Genomic DNA, 20351 nt, shown 5'->3' on the forward strand with positions numbered 1-20351 from the left:
CAAACAAACACTACATCTCCAGAAAGAAATGGTTAACCTCATCTATTGGAGGATATTGCATATCTTATTCTAGCTACTTTTTTGCACCCAGTGTCCTCAATACAGGACGGAACTGGGCATTATCAAAAGTTAATAACGGTGGGAAGCCCAGGGTAGGGGCCTATGAGCTTCACAATTCAAGCCGATAGGCAGGGGGCAGTGTGCTTCATACCCTTCCAGCACAATCCCTCACACAGGAACCATGGGCACTAATGGGTTAAAGCCAATTTCACTCAGCTCAGAGAAGTCTTTTTTCAAGTTACAGAAGTATACAGCCTTCATTAGCCCCTTCACTACCAGGTGACTCCCTTAAACTTTATCAAATCCATTTTTCAATAGTCTGAATATAATAGATACAAGCTTCTTTGCACTGAAGGGTTTAAACTCTTTATCCTAAGTACACATTTCTTACTTTATTTTTGCAACTGCCAGATGATTTTATTCAGTTTAGGAGAGCTCCTAGTAACTGAGTTAATGGAGGCTATCTCTAACCCCACTAATCTGGAGAGCTTATTGAGGTGAATATCACGAGGAGACTGAAAGAAGGGGATACAAACTACGTTAGTACCCTGAAGAGCATATATGCTTCTACATGAGAAATTTTTCCCTGACGGGTTTTGAATTTCATTTACTCATTTATAAAAGCCCAAACGTGCTTGCAAGCATCACCCTTCATCATCTTATGCCAGCTCTCCATGCTGCTTGATCTCTAACAGCCTCTCTGTTCTGTCCCACATCCTTGAGGTCACACTGTATGACATGTCCCACATTTTTAAGGTCTGTCTCTTGCAATTCTCCCCTCAACATTCAGGACTGAAGATGGATTATTATCAAGTCAGTCCAAGGTAATCGGAAAGTCGAAGCCTTCAGGAGCACATTGAAGTTGAGTTTGGGGTTCGACTGGAAGCTTCTCTCTTCCCTCCTAATCAAAGGATTTTGCATACAACCAATGTGTATAGTTTATGACAAAGGGGTTCCTGCAGAACTGTAATACAACGGAATATGCATTTCTTTCTTTTTTCTTTCTCTCTTATATCACTATATTTTCTTCATCCCCTACTCTTCCCTTACTTTTCTCTCAACACTCACTGAGGATACTTATTTAGTGGAAACCCCCATCCTAATTACATCGATACATCCCTTGACCCAACAGATGTAAATATTAATTTGATGATTTATTTGGACTTTAAAGTCTGCTGGAAAAAACTTACTTCTCCATCAATTAATATGATCTTCTACGGATAAGTTTTTACCAATACTGTACATTTCTCTGCAGCTAGCTTTCCCCCCCACCCCCACCCTCACCCCCACCCCAAGCAACTGGATAAGGTATTCATGCATGGGGGTACAGCAGTTGAAAAATCCTGCTACAGCAAACTCTCACCTCGACCTCTAAAGGTATTTTCTGAGCAATACTGTATAGTACTCACATTCTCTCCCTGACCAAAGCATCACTTTCATTTTCATCTTTGTATTTTTTTATTCTACAATCTTTTTTATATGTAGTTGACTTCAGTTCCTCTTACAGAAGTTCTGAATGCATTCATGTTTTCAACATATTGTACTTTAAACCATACTTTGAGCTTCCTTTGGCCCAAACAAATTTGTATAGTACAGTAATGCTCTATATTCTCAGTCCCCTCTTTACCTTCCCTGTTTCTCTCTTCAATCACCTTTAAACTTTCCAATACACTATACTCTGAACTTCCCTTGGCCAATAAAAACTTGCACCGTACTACTCCCAGTCTCCTTTTTACTTTCAATGCTTCTCTCTTCAGTCACATTTAACCCTTCCAGGACGTAACAAAATTATCTTACTCTGACTCCTGTCAGACTGCTTCATTCAGTTTGGGAACAAATTTCCACCCTTTCAGTAAGTGAGGAAGCTAGCGCACTTCATTCTACATCCGCAGGGCAATTCTATGCAGCTTAGGAATGGATTTTCCATTTTTTATAGTATAACTACTACCTTTTGTTGACATTTAATTTTAACTGTTCATGAAATGCCACAAGTGGATGAGCAACAGGTCAATCCTGCCTTGTCTTGACTGAGTGGCTTAGCTCCAGGCCCCTACATCCTTTATTTATTTATTATTTTTTTATTAAAGGAATTTTACTGACTACAGCTGCCACTCTATCTAATTCACCTTATGGGTGGTTTCCTGCTCTCCCCATTTCATAATAGTTTTGCAATTCATTCTTCACTTACCACAGCAAAGTTGCACAGAACTGTGACTTTTCATTGGTAATAATAATAATCTTGTCTTTTGTTTCTCAAATATAAAGCATTCTCCTTTACTGTTAAGTCCAAAGTACATTACAGAGCAATCACTTACAAACCTGCTTAACAAATTGATTTTTTCACCCCTAAGCTTAATCTTACTACCCTAACAATTTACTTCAGCTTAAGAGAGGCAACTCATTATGAATGGCTAAAGAAAGTTTTATCTAACCCTTCCAGTTATGTCTCTCCAGTGCTCAGTAAAATTACCAAAACACAGCAAAAATAAAACTGAAAAAATGTAACTGCATTTTTAAGAAGAAGATTCTTCCAGTTCCTTCAATTTATGTTACTAGTCAAGTGGAAAACAATTTCCATCAATGTATCCCCGAGTTACTGAGAGTATCATCTGTAACCATAATTTTAATATGAGGGTTCATCTTGCCCCCACTCAAAATTCAACCCATCACTATTTCCTGCAACACATTACTGGCTCAACCTCGTATACAACCGTAGGTTTTATTTAATTATACTTGCAGGTGTTATTCCTTATGCTTGTGTATCTTATTCATCCAATTTCAACCCTAAACTTCGTCCCATCACAGACACTACTGCCTTAGCATCGACTTACTCCATCATCTTATACAGCTTAACACATATATCCCATTACATTTGCATGTCACACAGTTAGTTTTATCTTACCTCATCTCTACTTCGTTTTAATACTTCATTCCTCATACTTCAGAGATCCCTCCATTCCCTTACCCTGGATTGCTTCAAGTTCAGTACCTTTCATGGTGCACTTCTATATTATTTTACTAGTGCTTTTCATTGCTCCATGTTTATTTTCATCTATTTTTTCCATATGCCACTGCTTTACTTTAATCCATCTCATCTCTATTTGGATCCTTCCTCTTTCTACTACCACAGAAAATTACCAGTACCATCTGAACATAATTATTTCACCTTCTTGAACAGTCTATGATTTAATCTTACTAAGTCTGCAAGTGCCTTTGTTTCATTATCAAGCATCTTGTATTTCCTCAACTTCCTCCTGTGGTTTCTATCCTCTATAATTTTATATGCTATGGCTTGATTTTAATTTATCTCATCTACACTTCCTGCTACACCATTACTGTACCTCCTTATAGTACTTTATTTCACTAACTTCCATCACTTCATATAAATTCTGGGTCCATTCATTTATGTTTAAATGCATTATCACACATCCCCTTCAGTCATAACCTTAAACTAGCTTCACAACATATGTTTATCATCTTATGCTCCATGGACTTTGAGTATTCAGGATTACGCTTGCCATTCCAATGACAATTCATGTTGAACTGTTTTTTTCCCCAGGCTAACTCTTCCTTTCATCCATCCATCAACTGTACATAACATTCATTTATTCCACCAGCTCATATAGTCTTGGCTTTGAAGTCCTGTCTTTCATTTCTGTTGTCTTTTAACCTTCTGTAATGCCATGCTTTTACCTTTCCACCATTACCACTCACCACAGTTATAACTTGCCAGATAACCAAAATTTCACGAAACTTGATTATTTTTGTAAATTTTTCTCAAAATACCACTTAGATATTTACAAGATCTGAAACCTTAATACTGATCATTTTTGCTAGTTTTCTTCCCATGGTTTGACCTCCCTGGTAAAAACATTTTTTTTTTTTTTTTTTTTTTTTTTTGCAAATTGTCATTCCACAAATCCCAGCTCAACAGGCAATAACACCTTTACCTCCTAAGCTGTTCATTACCCCCACCCCCTCTAAAAGTACCAGCCTGACAGATTTCAATAACTTAACATCTTAACGTGGTCTTTAGCTCAGTTTCTTTCCATGATCCCAATGTGTGACATTCAAACTAGCTCAACAGTTCACGGCACCTGTATAGCAATATAACTGATTATTTGAACTAATCTACCTACATTCCCAGATTGGCAATCTGAAGAGGGCTGACATCAGGCTAAAACTGTTGCATTTTCCTCATAAACATATTTCCACACCTCACCATCCACTCATCAATGTAGTGCTGCTATGGGTGTCTGCCCATTCCTCTCTTCCTTCCCTCTTCTTGTGCCTTTCTTTCTTCTTCCTTCTGCCTATGGGTGACTTTACACTCCCTCTTCTGCCTTTCTTTCCTTCATTCTTTCCTCTTCCTTCTGCCTATGGATGACTCTGCACTGAGTGACAAGCCAAATGGTTTCCTGTACACCAGGAAACCATTTACTACAATGGGTGGTAACCATATAACCAAATTATGGCACCTGATGGTTTAATGGGTAATTAAGGTGCTCAAATCAGACTGAGCCTGTGCAGGTTTATATCCATGGGGTGGTTGGGGTTTACTGCTCATGTAATGCTACTCAGGGATGAGTGAGGCTGGTCACTCTCATTTTAAATGTCAGGACCAACTTGCCCAACTCTGGGCTCCTACATTCCTCATGGGGCAACATAGGATTGGATGATGGATGGATGGATTATTCTACCACCCTATCATTTTTTTTTTTTTTTCTGTTTTCTTCCTAAAGTACTAGCTTGGCAGTTCATACTGAAACATCCACAATTCTGTCAACTTTTGTATACAGTACTGGCCAAACAGCTAATGATGTAGAAAAACCAATAGTTTTATTCTCCTTCATGAAATCCCTGACTGACAGCTTACAACACTCTTCACACCAATTACTGACAATTTTTGCCATTTTTCCATCTATGGGCCTATTGTGATGGTTTATAACATCTTAACATTCAAGCAAGGGTGAATCTGTACTAGTTTTCTTCCTGTGATGTGAATCTGTATTAGTTTTCTTCCTGTGATATTAAGGTGACAGTTTATAGCAACATCTCAACCTTGCTGATTTCTGCTACTTTCCTTCTGACAGTCAAACCTTGATAGACTACAGCACATCCTAGAATCTGTCACCTGCATCCTTGCCTTCCACCCCAACAGTTCAGCTCCTTTTGCAAGTCCACAATACCTAAAATCTAACTTTTGCTTTTTTTCTTCAAGTACAATCAGGACAATTTATAAAAACTCCCATACTCTTTTCTATTCCTTACTTTCCACCCCACCAGCTAAAAGCTCTTGACTGATGCCAAAACCATAACAATGATGAAGTATTTTGCCAATATTCTTCCCCTGCTCCCATCTTTACATTTCACAACACATTAACATCCCACACACCATCAGTTGCATTCCTTACCCTTCCACTCCTGTTAAGCTCACACAGGTTACAACACCCTGACAGCTTATAACCGGTGAATTAAAAATGTTACTCTTTCCTACTTTAGATAACTTTCTTCCCATAATCCTACCTTTACAAATTTAAACATATCCTACACTTCAGTTCTCTTGTATCTACTCCACCAACTAAACCCCAATCAACTGTTTCAAACATTTCAATAATGAAATGACTGAATACTTTTGTTAATTTTCTTTCCATGGTTGCAAGATCAGTCTTTATCACAGTATCTTTAATATACTATATAGTGAATTATCTCTTACCTTCCAGCCAACCAACCCAATCCACTTGACAGACTGCAACACCTTGATATCGAAAGTATTAATAATTCTTTCCCTGTGGTCCCACCTAAACTGTTTAAAACACACCCTTTATTTTATTTCTTCCATCTCTTACCTTTCAGCCCACCAGCACAACCTCCTTCAACTGTATATAATGCCTTGATAACATTTATCATTTTTGCTATTTGTTTCTTCCTACAGTCACAGCCTGAGAGCTGACAATACTGTATCATCCTACAACATATTTGTAGCTGCTCTTACCTTTTACCCCACCAACCGAACCCCTTTTACACCTTAGAGAATTACTGAGTTATTATTTTTGCAATTTTTCTTCCAACAGTTGCAGCCTGACACTTGGACAACATATTATTACCCTACAAATCACCTGCTGCAACTTTTATCCATCCAGGCCAACCCCACTCCTACTACCCCCACCAACTACCACCACTAATATGAGTGAGTACTGTGCATGTGTGGGGTCACCTGGCATAGATCACCTCATAGCTTGGTCGCAGAATCACCATCGATCATGTTTGTTCTCCTGTGGCTCTTGCTGCTTGACTCACGCGGGATAAAACAAAATCCGGGAGTACCTGCAAAACCTTATTTATTCACCTTGTCAAAGCTATAAACGGCTATATGGTATTGTAAGTGAGCAAACTGTGGAGTATATTGGATGAGTCATTGCTTAAGTGTCCTAGAGGATACATGCAGAGTTGAGCGTGGCCACGGGGGCTTCACTTGTGAGCAGAGTGGCCGAGGGGACTCCAGCTAGGGGGCAGGGGTCTGGTTGTCCCCGGGGCACTGTGAGCAGAGTGGGGGCGGGGACAATTAGTGTCCCCGGCAGTGAGCAACATCGAGGGCGCCGGGCAGGCAGGGGGTGGGCCGAGGGCGGGCCGAGGGTGGGGGTGTCACTTGTGGCTAGAGTCTGACAGCCCTAACTTCTTGGAGTAGCGCCAGAGGGTTGTAACAGACACAGCGTAGAGCTTGGCGGCGGATGAGAAACTCTCCCGACGTGCAGCAACGGCCTGCAGTGCCTGCACCATCTGGGGTGACACCTCCTTGCCCAGCGCCGCCACCAGCGACACCTGGTCCAGTGGCCGTGACCCACCATTGCTGCTGCCCCCACCCTCAATGCCCTTACCCGGGGATGCCCGACCCTGACCTCGCATCGCTCCCGCCGCCATCGACGACCGCATGGACGGCAGATGGGCCATGGAGTGGTGCAGGGGCGGCGGGTGGAATGCCGGGTGGCCGGGGCGGGGGTGCATCTGCTGTTGTTGTCGGGAGAGGGCAGGCAGGACGGACGCCCACCACGGGCTCAGCTTCGGCAGCAACCACCCCGCCCCTGTGGTGGAGACCTCACCATTACTACCGCACGCAGCAGCAGTACAGTATCACAGTAGCACAGCAGCCCTATGAGCCCAGTAGCAGCACAGCGGCAGCAGCAGCAGCAGCAGCGTGTGAGTCAGCCATGCCCAGCCGTGCATGAGGCGCGGAGTCCGCCGGGTGAAGCCTTGAGGTGAGTTAGCCAAGCCTGGTGGTGTGAGGTGAGTGACCCACATGCCAGTTTAATGACCGCGCGGCCACCACCCCAGTGCTGCCCAGTGGTGGTGGTGGTGGTGGTGGTAGTGGTGGTGGTAGTGGTGGTGGTGGTGGTAGGTTGACTGGGTGGGTGGGTGCAGGAAGGTTGGTTGGTTGGTTGGTTGAAAAGGTTGAGTGGCAAGTGATATACTGTATATATATAGTATATATAATATTTATATTTTATATTTTTCCACATTCATCCACCCTTTGCCAAAGTAAATAAACAAAAGAAAAAACTCATAAATAATAAACTTCCCAAGGTGAGGTCTGAACTGGGTCCCCAAACACCAAGATACGTATGAGTTGCGATATCTCCCCCGTGTGAGGCCGAACAAGTCACGTGTGCCCTTTGGTTCCCCCCTCCCCATCCCAAACTAACCCCCCCCTGAGGTAAAAGCCCAGGAGGGAGGGAGGGAGGGGGCAGGGAGAGGGAGAGGGGGGGAAGAATGGGTACAGGAGCAGAGATGGTGCAAAAAAAAGTTAAAATGAAGCGTCAAGACCTGAGTTAATGCCGAGGAAGCAAGAGACCACACACGTGGCATCCAGACACCACCAAGCAGACAATAATAAGGTAGTCAGCCCAAGAGATCATTCCCATCACAAAAGGAGCTCGGACAGACACTCAACTCTATGACTGGATGCTATTCTAGATTCAAATACTATTGTTACTGAGCACTTTTTTTTTTTTTTTAAGGCATGTTTTCTACAAAGAACTGGATTACAACAGCACTATCTGATATATTTACAGTAATGTTTATATATCTACTGAAAAGTTCAGTCATATTTTATCCAATGAATTTACAGCAAATATTACAAATCCAGTAACTGATTTTGTTCATCGTTATATTGCTTAGCAACAAAAATATCACAATGGCAGAGAAATTTCATATTTAATGGAACATTTGTCAACATCCAGTGAGAGTTGGGCATCCATCCTCTAATCACGTCAATGCATATATAAAAAAAAATAAGTGTAAGCCCGATTAAAAACCCCTTCAGCAAGCATGATAAAAACGGGCTTCCGAGGCGACCAACACTTAACATTACTGAGGCATTCCCTTAGCTCTAGGGTTCCATACTTACACACAGACATATTACTCTCACAAAAAATATGAGGATGAGGGCAAGGCTCTGGCATGGGTACAAATATACAGCTTTAACAGTAATTTGAGGAGAGAAGGGGGATCATTAACCTTCACCCCTTCACTATGATGAGGCCTTCTTGATTCAGGACTGTATTCTATGTGGCTTTGGAGATTCTGTAACACATTTTCCTAGGCTATTTATTCTGTACTGCACCTCTGTATCCTCTTGATGGTTACCAACACAAATTATGTCAATATCAAAACAATATCAATAATACACAAGAGAATGTTAGGGTGTAAATCTGCTGCTTAAATTACTATGGAAGAAGTGCTACAAAATTTCCTATGCCACATGAGATATAAAGCCCACAATTCTTACTACCCCCAGCTGACTTTATTTAAGTAAGGAGAGACCTTTTGTAGGAGAGGGATTAACTATGTCTTTTTCTAACCCTTCCACTATCCAATGTCTCATCCAACAAGAATACAATCCGCCAGGAACAACAAGAATAAATTAGGCCTCATCATACTGTTGGGGTTATGGCATTAGGCATGGGATAATCAAATACAGTAACTATATTAGTACACATAAAGAGAATGACTGTACACCTTTAGTTACTAAATAAAGAGGGAATGTTCAGTTTAAAAAATACATAAATAAATAATGAGGAGGAAATGTTGGAAAGGCTAGGGGGAGCAGATGAAAACATGAACCCCTTTAGTATAGTGATTTTTGCTGGTTTATTCTTGCTACCTCCAAACTATTTTATTCAGCCTACAGAATACCACGGCAGTGATGAGGTTAATGAAAACTAAATATGATCTCACCAGTGATAAAGTCTCTCCACAGCTGGGTAACACTGCCTGTTACTTCCAGTTTTCCAGTTTAGGAAAGACTTTTCAAACAAGAGGTTAGATACAGGTTTCAGTGACCCCTTCACTACAGAAAGTTTTCTGTAACATGAATAAAAATGTCCAGAAGTAGCAAGAATCACCCAACAGATTATATCATCTGAGTGAAAGGGATTAAAGCAATGTGTCTGCCAATACCTTGATTATGAAGGCTGCTGCTGCTGCTGCTACTACCATGCTAAGTGGCTGCTTCTACTGCCACAGCCATGCTAACATCAGCTACTAATTTATGACAGCAACTACGGTACTTTAAGCTTGTTAATATGGGTACCTTTCATAGATAAGTACTACTGGTGTCCTTTCACGAATAAACAATACCTATATAATTATTTATAATATTCAATTCTTATGATGTATAATATCATTTGATATGTAATTTCTAAATCTAAATAGAGTAACATGACTGCCTAATTTAATGCTGATTAATTACTAAATTTAATGTCTTTATTAGTTTCACTGCTAAAATTTATAGCATGGGTCTTCATTTGAAAGCATGTTCTCATGGACAAATGACAGCAAGACCTGGGAAGAAAGGGTATTATTATCCACCCATCATAACCTACTACTATACTATTCTCATAACAGCTGCATCACAGGGTATATTTTGTTGTTGTGAATTTCATCTTGATTTATGAGAACCTGCACACCAGCAGTCAGAGTAATTCAAAACAGCTTTGACAACAGCAGTTGCCCTCCTTGGTGGAGAACTAGAAATACAGACAGAATGACACACACACACACACACACACACACACACACACACACACACACACACACACACACACACACTATTCAAAATTCAGCTACAAACAATTCCAGAATATGAAGCCAATCATTCCTGGGCAGCTTCACTCCACATATGGTCTTGGAGAAAAAAAATCTATGCCAAATCCTAATACCATATAAGATTAGTGAATTTAAATAGTTATACCTGTCTGAATATCTACATGTCACCTAAAATGTTCTCATATATCATCAATATCATCACCAACACCTTATCTGACAATTTCAGTTCTTTGACAGCCATGATCTTAGATCTTTAGTGGAAAAGTTTCTAGAGAAGGGAAAGAAGTTATATGAGGCTTTCATGGGCTTGGAGAAAGCATATGACAGGGTGGACAGACAAGGATTGTGGAAAGTATTAAGAATATATGCAGTAGATGGAAGGTTGTTGAATGCTGTGAAGAGTATGTATGATGGTGCTAAGGCTGCAGAGCGTGTGGATGGTGAACGGATGAATTTTTCTCTTTGAAGGTTGGGTTGAAACAGGGATGTGTCATGTCTCCATGGTTGTTCAATCTGTACAAGGATGGGGTAATAAAAGAGGTACATGGTAGGGCAGTGGATGTTGGAATGGCCCTGGTGAGGGAGGGTAGTGTTTGGAAACTCCCTGTACTGTTGTTTATAGATGATACTGTACTGTGTTGTTAAGTGAAGACGAAGGGGAGCTGCAAGGCTTGGTGGATGAGTTTGGGAGAGTATGTAAAAAACGAAATCTAAAGATGAATGTAGGGAAAAGTAAAGTGATGGTCTTTGAGAGAGGTGAAGTTAGTGAATGTACAGGGAGGTTGGATGGTGAGGAAATGGAAAATGTGAGTACGTTTAAGTACTTGGGTAATGTAATGAGTAAGGATGGAAGTTTGGAGGGTGAAGTGCTTGAAAGGGTACAACAGGGAAGAAAGGTTGCTGGTTCCTTAAAAGCAGTGATAAGAAATACAGAAGTGAGCATGGAAGTGAAAATGTCACTACATGACAGTATTGTGATACCAATTCTAATGTATGGAAGTGACGCTTGGACGTTGTTGGAAGGACACAAGTCAAGAGTGAGAGCAGTGGAAATGAGTTATTTAAGAAGAGCCTGTGGAGTCACATGGAGAGACAGGCTGACAAATGAGGATATAAAGGAGTGTTGTGGTGTGGATGTGATAGGAAGCATTAGGAGGAACACATTGAGGTGGTTTGGCCATGTGGAGAGGATGGAGGGTGAGAGACTGACGAAGAGAGTGTATGTGAGTGAGGTGGAGGGGGTGAGAGGGAGGGGGAGGCCGAGGATGAGATGGAGGGATGGGGTGGAGAGGTATATGAGAGAGGGGAGTGTGAGTTGGGAGCAGGGCAGTGAAATTGTGGGAGACAGGGCGACATGGAGGCGCTTTGTTTGTGGCCACCCTGTATGAGATTGAGGCGTCTGGCAATAGATAGATAGATAGACAGTGATGACTGCTCTTCACAGACCAAAACTGGTTGATAACAACCTACATAAAAAAAGTCCTTAAATGCATCCAAAAAATGAAAGTGTTAATCATGACAAGTTAATCAACAATTATTATGTTTTCCTCCTTGCTGAATCAAACTACCTAGTACTGGCCTACCTGAGTAACCTAAGTGCATCCACTGCAGTGACACGGTTAAGTTGACGCAACTGGGTACTTTCAACAAGCAGCTGCCACAACCCAATCAAAGAATAGTCCACTAGCATTACTAACTGAAACACAAGCCAAGTGCAACCTTAATCCAAACACACACACACACACACACACACACACACATGCATACACACAAAAACACACACAAGCGCAGTTCTACAGTCTACAAGCTGTGAGGTGCTTGAGGCTAATGGCAGTATTCTTAAAGCCGTGAGCATGAAGGTGTGGGCAAGCCTTTTACTTCTGAATAATCTGTGAAACTCATGAGTAACACTCATTTAGTTTCTCTTCTTCATTAATGAATGCACTCAGTAATATGCCATGCAGGCTTAAATCATGTAAAGTCCACTTGCGTCTCATAAATGACTGCCTACAACTAGGGATTTGCAAACATCACCACCATTTCAAATTTTAGAATGTGGCTGGTAGAATTAGGACATAGCTGTAGACAAGGCCCCATTTTCTGATGATCCTTAGGCAACACCTGTGAGCAAGACATGGTCAGCCCATAAACCATATTACAGAGTACATTCAGCAATTAATTAGAGTAGCTTTGTCTGAGCTACCCTCATTATGCCTGACACAAATGATCATCAGAAACGAAGATGCGATAGGCTCAAAAGCTGAATGATGGGAAAACGCAAGCTCAGACAGTGATGGTGGTGGGACTGTGAGGTGATGGGGTTAACAGTACACCTTTACCGGTAAACATTACGTTACAGCCTCACTAAAAGGGCAGAAACACCACAACTTTTATCAAAACATCACGCACTACTATTCAAATTCTATTAACAAGACTTTTCAGGCACATATTAGTCACCGGTCAGGTATTAATATATTCCTCTTAGACACAGAGTCTGAATCTTATATTTCACAAGCTAAAATTAACGTGGTACTCTGCAAACACAGTATTCAACGTAAACGGAAGTTTTACTCAATTCAGTGTTTATGCAGCACTCATATCAATGCACCAGAACTGCACATTTCTTGGTTACTAATGCCATTAATCATTCACAGTTGGTAAACATTTCATTCACACATTAAAAATCACACACATATGGTGAAAAAAACTGTTCAACACTAACTTTTATCCATAAATCTTCAGTCACATTCTTTCTTCCATAAACGAATAACACAATCATGGTAATTATGCTTTTCTAGCACAACAGTTTAACCTAACAAGTGACAAGAGTTACTTTTACTGTACCAATCAAAAACTGCACCATCAAAATATCAAAGGAAGCAGTATCTCGATGTTGGATAAATATGATCCGGTGCTTGGTAAACAACACTGAAATTAACACAGGTATTACCCACCTTTACCATTTTCTCAGCTGCCACCACATTTAGCTGATCTCAAACATTAACACAAGGCACTACTGTGCACTCACATACAACAGTTGTTCCCTGTGCACACTCAGTTACAAACATCAGGGTTCAGAACAAATACTAAGTGAAATGAAGATTACAATTTCATTTCTGGACAATAAACAGACATCAACACCCTGATCTTTTACCCCACCTATAGATAACTAGTTTGAAACCTCGACAAGGTGTTGGGCAGAGTATGGATAAACTTTTGCCCAAAAGTTTAAAACTGACGATTTTTTTTTTCTTTATTCCTGTAACAACCAGTACAACACTTTATTTATCACTCCTCATACCCTGTGTAAATAATTTCGTCCATCTCTGAAGCACTGCTCTAAATCACTGTCAATGACATATCAGATGTATTTCAAACCTACATGGAAAGACAGTACTTAGATTGGAATTTTCATAATTCAACACCCATAATGCTGCAACTACAGTGATGATCTAGAACTGTCTGGCTAATGAAGGGAAAAGCATCAAAATCAACAGTGTCCTCTCAACATTCATACATGCTTAATATCAATATATTAATTTATTACTGTACTTAGTTCAAACAATACACAAATCTCATCTTTCTTACCTAATAATACAAGTGAACTGTACTCAAAAATGCTACTGGATGTTCTTTTCATTAACTAAATATAATTTTGTCTATTCTTGTTACTACATCATGTCATACAAGTTGTATTATCACTGTAAGTAATGGGTCAAGCCATGAACAGCAACTTTATCTTTTGGAAAATATTATTTCCCAACCAAGAGGCTGCTGCATTACTTGCTTAACTGGTCCAAATGATAATGATCAAGTAAAGTATTCAATTATCCTTCATTCACATTAATTTCATGCCGGGCATGTGCTAGTCTTAACTATTTCAATCTGTGGATAATTTTTTCTTCCACCACCAGTTACTTTTGTCTTAGCAAGAGTCCCTTCATTGTGAAGGAGTTGATGAAGACTATAATTAACCCCTTCAATTTCAAGTCTCTTCAAAGTTGAAGAGAATCATTTGCAGACAGTTAATAAAACAGACAAGTTCTCACAGTTAAGAGTCACCTGTTAGCAATATGGCCTGAATTGTAAGTAACACAGCTACAGCCTTGTGCTCAGTACTATAACCCTAGCTACCTTCCCTTTCCCTACCCAGCACAACCTTCAAATCATCAAGGTATTGGAAGGACACGTCAGCATCAAGTGACAAGATAAAATGGAGTTGATGAGAGGTAGTGTCCAGGTTTGCTAAAGACAAAGACTGCACTGATGTCTGTAAGACGCAGAGTACAAGCTTAGCAATGACAGCTAATCTTGGTGAGAGTGGCATGTGTCAGGAAGTGAGTACAGTACAGTATAATTGTTGAACACTCCCGTCAGCTTCCTTGACAGAGTGGCTAACTGGCACAAAGCACTAACAAAACAATGTGGTAGAGGGGAACTGATGAATGAATGCTCTAAAATGGGTTTATAATGCTAACAAAAAGAGTTGCTGATTCAATGATATACAATGTTGATAAAATATAAAGTAAAAAGTCACAGTAACAGCCAATCTTGTTTCACCTCCTTCAGGACACAAAGACATGCAGCCACTCTACAGCACTCCAGAACATCTAGGGATAGGAAAATGGCCAATACACTGGGCAACATTTTATACAGGCCATTCAATCTGGCAAGCTATGGTTATATTCAATTCCTTTGGGAGGCGAGGGCTCTGAACCCTACCTCACACCTCCTTACGGCAGGAAAGGAGGTCTGGATGATGATGACGATGATGATGATAATGATGATAAACCTCCTGTCACTTCTCACTCAAATTTTTCTTATTGTCCAACCAGGAACTTATGGCTGTTTCTTACTCTTAAATGTTCTGGAATACAATTGTCTTGCACAATATGCCCTTATGCCTGATTGGGGTTAATATGTGATTGATGGCTGCTGGCTACCATACTCATTTTAATATCTTTAAACTCATTACAACTGTATCTCATTAAATCAGTCTTCTCTTTCTGTCCACCATTAAAAAAAAAAAAAAAAAAAAAAAAAAAAAAAAAATAAATGATATGGTACAAAACATTATATGCCTTGATAATGGAATGATGAAAAAAAATAAAAAAACTGAGGGAGAGGTAATATACAAAAAGTATTCAGGGGAAGCACTACATAATGAAAAGTACCATGGGTGAGTATAAATAAATAAATGAATAAATAAAGATGACAGAGCGAGAACTATGCAATGAAACTAACATGGGAAGAGGAATAATAATAATGAAAACGCAAAACACTGGATAGGCATCAGTGGGTGTCATGTACTGTGCAGTATACAGCACACAGTTGACGTACCTTGAGCATGTGTAGTGGCGGCCAAGGCTGGTTCGGAACTAGTGCCAGGAGCCGCACCGCCACTTTCATCTCCACCGCCACCACTGTCCTGGGGGGCTCCCTGGGTGACAAGACACATGTTACTTACAGGATCATGAGGGGGATGGAAAACACTGCAAACTTACCAATACTGTAGTTCTCCTTAGGGTCTGCATTCTAACTGACAAATATGGAAAATAATGTAAACCTACAGTAATACTAATTATGGCATTTATTCTCAGTAGCACAGGTAGTCTTCACAGCACCTCTTCCTTCATGATTTATTTAGCAGACCTATGTCCCTAATGAGATGATTCTTTGTGAGGTGCTTTACCTCCCCTCAGTCAGTGTTTTATAACCAATTTAAAGTACTGTATACCTCATATGAGGCTTGCAGCTTGAGCCATGCTGACCTTCATTGTTCTACATGAGGTCTGCAGCTCAGAATGAGTTAACATTCTATTGCATCTATCTAACTATTGCCAGATGTCTTAATCCCATAAGGGATGGCCACAAACAAATCTTCTCCATGTCTCTCTGTTTTCTGCCATTTCACTGCCCTCTCCCCAGCACACACACCCTCTCTCTCATATACCTCTCCACTCCATCCCTACATCTCATCCGCAGCCTCCCCCTCCCTCTCTCTCTCTCTCTCTCTCTCTTTTTTTTTTTTTTTTTTTTTTTTCCCCCCCCAACATACTTTGCATCAGAAACATACAAGAGGATACTGAGATGCAAAGTAAAGAATAAAATGCAAGGAAAGGTGGTTACAAAAGATTCCAAGGCCACTTACAATGTGGCCCTTTGTCACCCTTTTTCCAAGTTCCATTAACCCTTTTATAATTCTAGTGGTGAATGCAGTAACTAGGTAGCCTAGGATTTGCTAGAGATTCTGCACTTTGTATCCTTCACCTCACTCCATCCTCTACCAGGCAATGCTAAGGCTATACTCATGTATTATTATCAGGAAGCACTGGCATACGTACAAAGCAAAGAGAAGACTACAAATGCTTACAGGTGTTACACACATTTCATCTAAATTAAACTTACAAAGTTCAAATATATTTAAGCTGTCTGTAAACCCTCATCATAACTACCTCCTATGAGCTGTGCTCATGCAAACTCGGCCAAATCTTATTTGCCAGTTTTACCTACCTTACAATATCAACTGTATGGAACAGATGTGATATTATAAAACATATCCCTTACTAATACTGAGAACTGTCTGTATATACAAAATCAAGGTCTATATCAATGCCCTTTGGTTATTTTGTTTTCTTGCTATCATGGATAAAATAAGTATCAATAAAATACATGACAGTTTTCATACACTGATAATGAAAGAGGGCATGTCACATGGTGTTGCTAAGTGGATGAAAAATAAAAATAATGCTGAATGGATAAATAGTGACTTGCAGGCTCTCTCATGATAGTTCAACAACTGACACGTAAAGGATGGAGCTGGAAAAACAATGAGAGAACAAGGGAGATGCATAACGACAGAGTAGCTTGGAAATTCTTATCTCTTGGCCATCCTTTGTGGGAAAGTTCCTGGGAGTGAAAGAATCAGTGAGATAAGATAAAATTCATCAAGAAATCTTATTTATTTCATTTTGTTTATAAAGGCTCCCACATGCTTGCATGCATCAGCCTGGGTCACCTAATGGCAGCACTCCACGTTGCTCAATCTCTGAGAGTCTCACTGTTCAATCCCTTACCCTTGAGGTCACAATACCTCATCCCAAGTCTTTTTTAGTCTGCCTATCACAACGCTATCCCTGACATTCACACTTCTCACCTTCCACACCCAACAATCATTCTCCATCCTCTCTACATGCACACACCTCAACCTACCCCTCCTCATTACAACACCAATACATTCTGGCATGATTTAAGTATCTCATACTTCCCAGACAATCTATCTATTGATCTATTGTCAGACACCCCAATCCTATAAGGGGTGGCCACAAACTATCACTTTATAATGATACCTGGAAAGCAGCAATTAGTTACAAATAAGTGATCATTCTAGGCAAACAATAACTATAGTTAAAACCTATCTCCATTTCTCACCACCAGGACCCAACAGAAAGTGATCTTGCAAAAATGTTTATGCTGTGTTCTATTGGGTACAGTGTGTGTAAACTATAGCAACTGACTTGTTCACACCTGACATGAAAGAACTACTCCTGTACACATGTTCAAGTCGAGTTTTACAAGTCTTGAAGGACAAATAATCCATAGGACTTAAGACCACCCCTTTCAGTCACTGCAGAAAAGACCCATCTCCATCCAATAATTCAGGCATGAATACCCTGTACAGGTGTGGAAGGCTTCTGGACTGTGGAGGAAGTGCTTGAGGAAATTTGTTTTTTAAGTGGCTGTGTCTGTGAATGAAAGTATGCATGTGACAATGAAAGGAACCTCAACATGGTGTGAAGCCAAACCACATGAAAGGACATACTGTTGCACCCTCTGAATCTGTCCTTCAAGAGATTAATTACCCAAGAACTACATCTCCACAATCAATATAATTGGAACTCTCATAATGTGTATGAACATCCTGTGGTGATAGGTACATTCTTCCTTTTACAATCCAATCAAATATTTGATATTTCTGCATTTCTGTTTCACTGTTTTGCTACTGAAAAACCTCAGTTCTCTCTGCTCATTAGGATACACCAACCATCACTGATTATGGTGCATTTTACACAATTTAACGGTTCATGTGATATTCCAAACACTGTCACTAATCATGCCTGGCGCTTTGCATTGTTCAAACTCCTTATTAATGAATGACTACACCAGGAACAGTTACGTTTTTTCTTCTGCAAACTGTACAGTATAAGAAGTATTGGTGTATTCAGTCTGTAACAAGAGAATTTTCAGAGAAATTACAAAATGGTCATAATCGGTTTTGCTTAAACATGTAGTTCCTCCCATTAATCTTTAATGAGCAGCAGAACAAAGTAACTTTCCATACTAATTCATCCAAACATATGTCCCCAACTTCATTTTGTCAGTCACTAAACTTTCTACTGAAAGTCACCTGATCCCAGTCTAAGGTAATTGTAACATAAGCTCCCCAAAGCTTCTCAACCACAACTCAATACCACTGGCTGCATTGCACATACTCATCTATGCCAACAACACAACATACACTCCTTGAGAGCTCTGTGGGAAAGCCCGATCTTGGTCGTGGCCTTCCTTAGGTACTCGAGGCTGTTCAGAGAGACTGCCTAGGGAACAACTACTTCTACTACTACCACTGGTTCCTATAACTCCAAGCTGCCTTATCACATTTATGCAAGGTATTAATACACATTACTGTTCCGTCTACTTATACAAACTTCAGTTTTAAACATTTATAGAATTGTAAATCTATAAAACTTCATCTAGTTCTCATTTCCAAACCTCCTCAACTAATTCCTCTTAACTGTCTGTGATTTTAAGGTGCAAGTCATTCATTCAAATCCTTGCTTGGGCAGTCCTTTAGTTTCCTCATCTGCATATTACACTTTCTCAATTTCATTTAACTTGTCAACACATCTTCCTGGCCCCCCATATCCCCTTCTGCTATTAACCTTTTAAAAATCTCTCTCCCTATATGATTATATCATTGTGCACAAACTCCTTAATCCAGCAGATTTCTTTTTTTCCAAGTCTTTCCTGTATCAGTATTACTTCCTCCACCAAGATAAGTCTCCCTGCCCCTCCAACACATCTCATCACTCCTCGCTATTCCTATTAAAGCTGCCCAGTTGTAGGTACCATTCCAATTTATCCTTCAATCCCATTCTTGACAATGATGACAATGAAGATTGGTAGTTAATTATCCTCAGTATACCCTTGAGTAAGAGTATGTGTTGTGTGTAAATATATGTGTACCTACATGTGTGATATACATGTGTCAACAATGGCAAGAGTGTTCAAATACTGTCAATGCGTGTGATATTAGACACACATACCAGACTGTGGTCGTGGTCAGGGTCCCTGGAGGGAGTCTTGTCGTCATGTTCGTCTACCGGTTCATCTTTTACATCACACGACCGCCCTCGTTCCTCACCCTCACCCTCCTCTGCAATAAAAATCAAATGGCAAATAGTAAAAATGAGTATATGCGTGGCTTGATGTGGTAGGACTCTGCGTGGCATGTTGTGGTGTTGCATGATGTTAAGAAAATAATAACAATAATAATAATAATAATTATCATCATCATCATCATCCAGACCTCCTTTCCCACCCTAGGGCAGGGTTTGGAAAAATAAACTCTCACCCTTACCCTCCTCTGCAACAACACCAAGTTGCAAATGATAAAAATAAGTACAGCAAGTCTATGTTTTGTCACCTCACGGTCCTCTTGCTATTATGACCTCAGTTAAGGAAAAACTGCCTCCAGTAGTTCACCAAAAATTTTTGTTGCATTTTATCTTTCTTGACTTGCTTTTTGCAGGCACATAATCTCCAATTTCTTCAAATGGCCAAACCCTCTCAATATTCAGCACCATGGTTAACTATAATCTCCATTTATCCTTTCATTATAGTGACCAAACCTTTACTATACTCTGCCCATCACAAGACAATTTTATTCAGCTTAGGAAATGTCTCGCACTCTGAATGTGTTAGACTTACCAGAATAAAACAAATACTTTGGTCATCATAATGTAGGAGTTAACCATTCAGCCTGAAGACACCTATTATGGCTTCTTGCTACAAACAATTTTAGCCAGCTGAGGGAAAGATCTCTACCAGTAAATGGGTTATATCTTTTATATCATCATCTAATCCTGTGTTGCCTCATATTTTCATACACATCTTTCCACACTGTA

General features: G+C 40.1%; 1 protein-coding gene across 2 annotated transcripts in view; it reads right to left on the minus strand.

Annotated features, from left to right (window-relative positions):
- Window positions 1-20351, minus strand: part of LOC145399516 (uncharacterized) — a 68846-nt gene that overhangs the window by 29059 nt on the left and 19436 nt on the right. Inside the window, exons 6-8 of one of the 2 annotated variants that reach the window (XM_080272121.1) lie at window positions 19491-19600; window positions 15505-15604; window positions 6393-7142 (exon numbers count right to left, since the gene is read on the minus strand). In XM_080272121.1, coding sequence (XP_080128247.1) covers window positions 6706-7142; window positions 15505-15604; window positions 19491-19600 — 647 coding nt within the window. In that variant the 3' untranslated portion in view covers window positions 6393-6705. Of the gene's footprint in view, window positions 1-6392; window positions 7143-15504; window positions 15605-19484; window positions 19601-20351 lie in introns of those variants that run through there. The other variant, XM_080272120.1, reaches the window with a different exon arrangement.

This window comes from Coenobita brevimanus, chromosome 49 (genome assembly GCF_032717465.1).
Source record: "Coenobita brevimanus isolate Jiangsu-jjx chromosome 49, ASM3271746v2, whole genome shotgun sequence".
In the NCBI taxonomy this organism is placed as follows: Eukaryota; Metazoa; Arthropoda; class Malacostraca; order Decapoda; family Coenobitidae; genus Coenobita; species Coenobita brevimanus.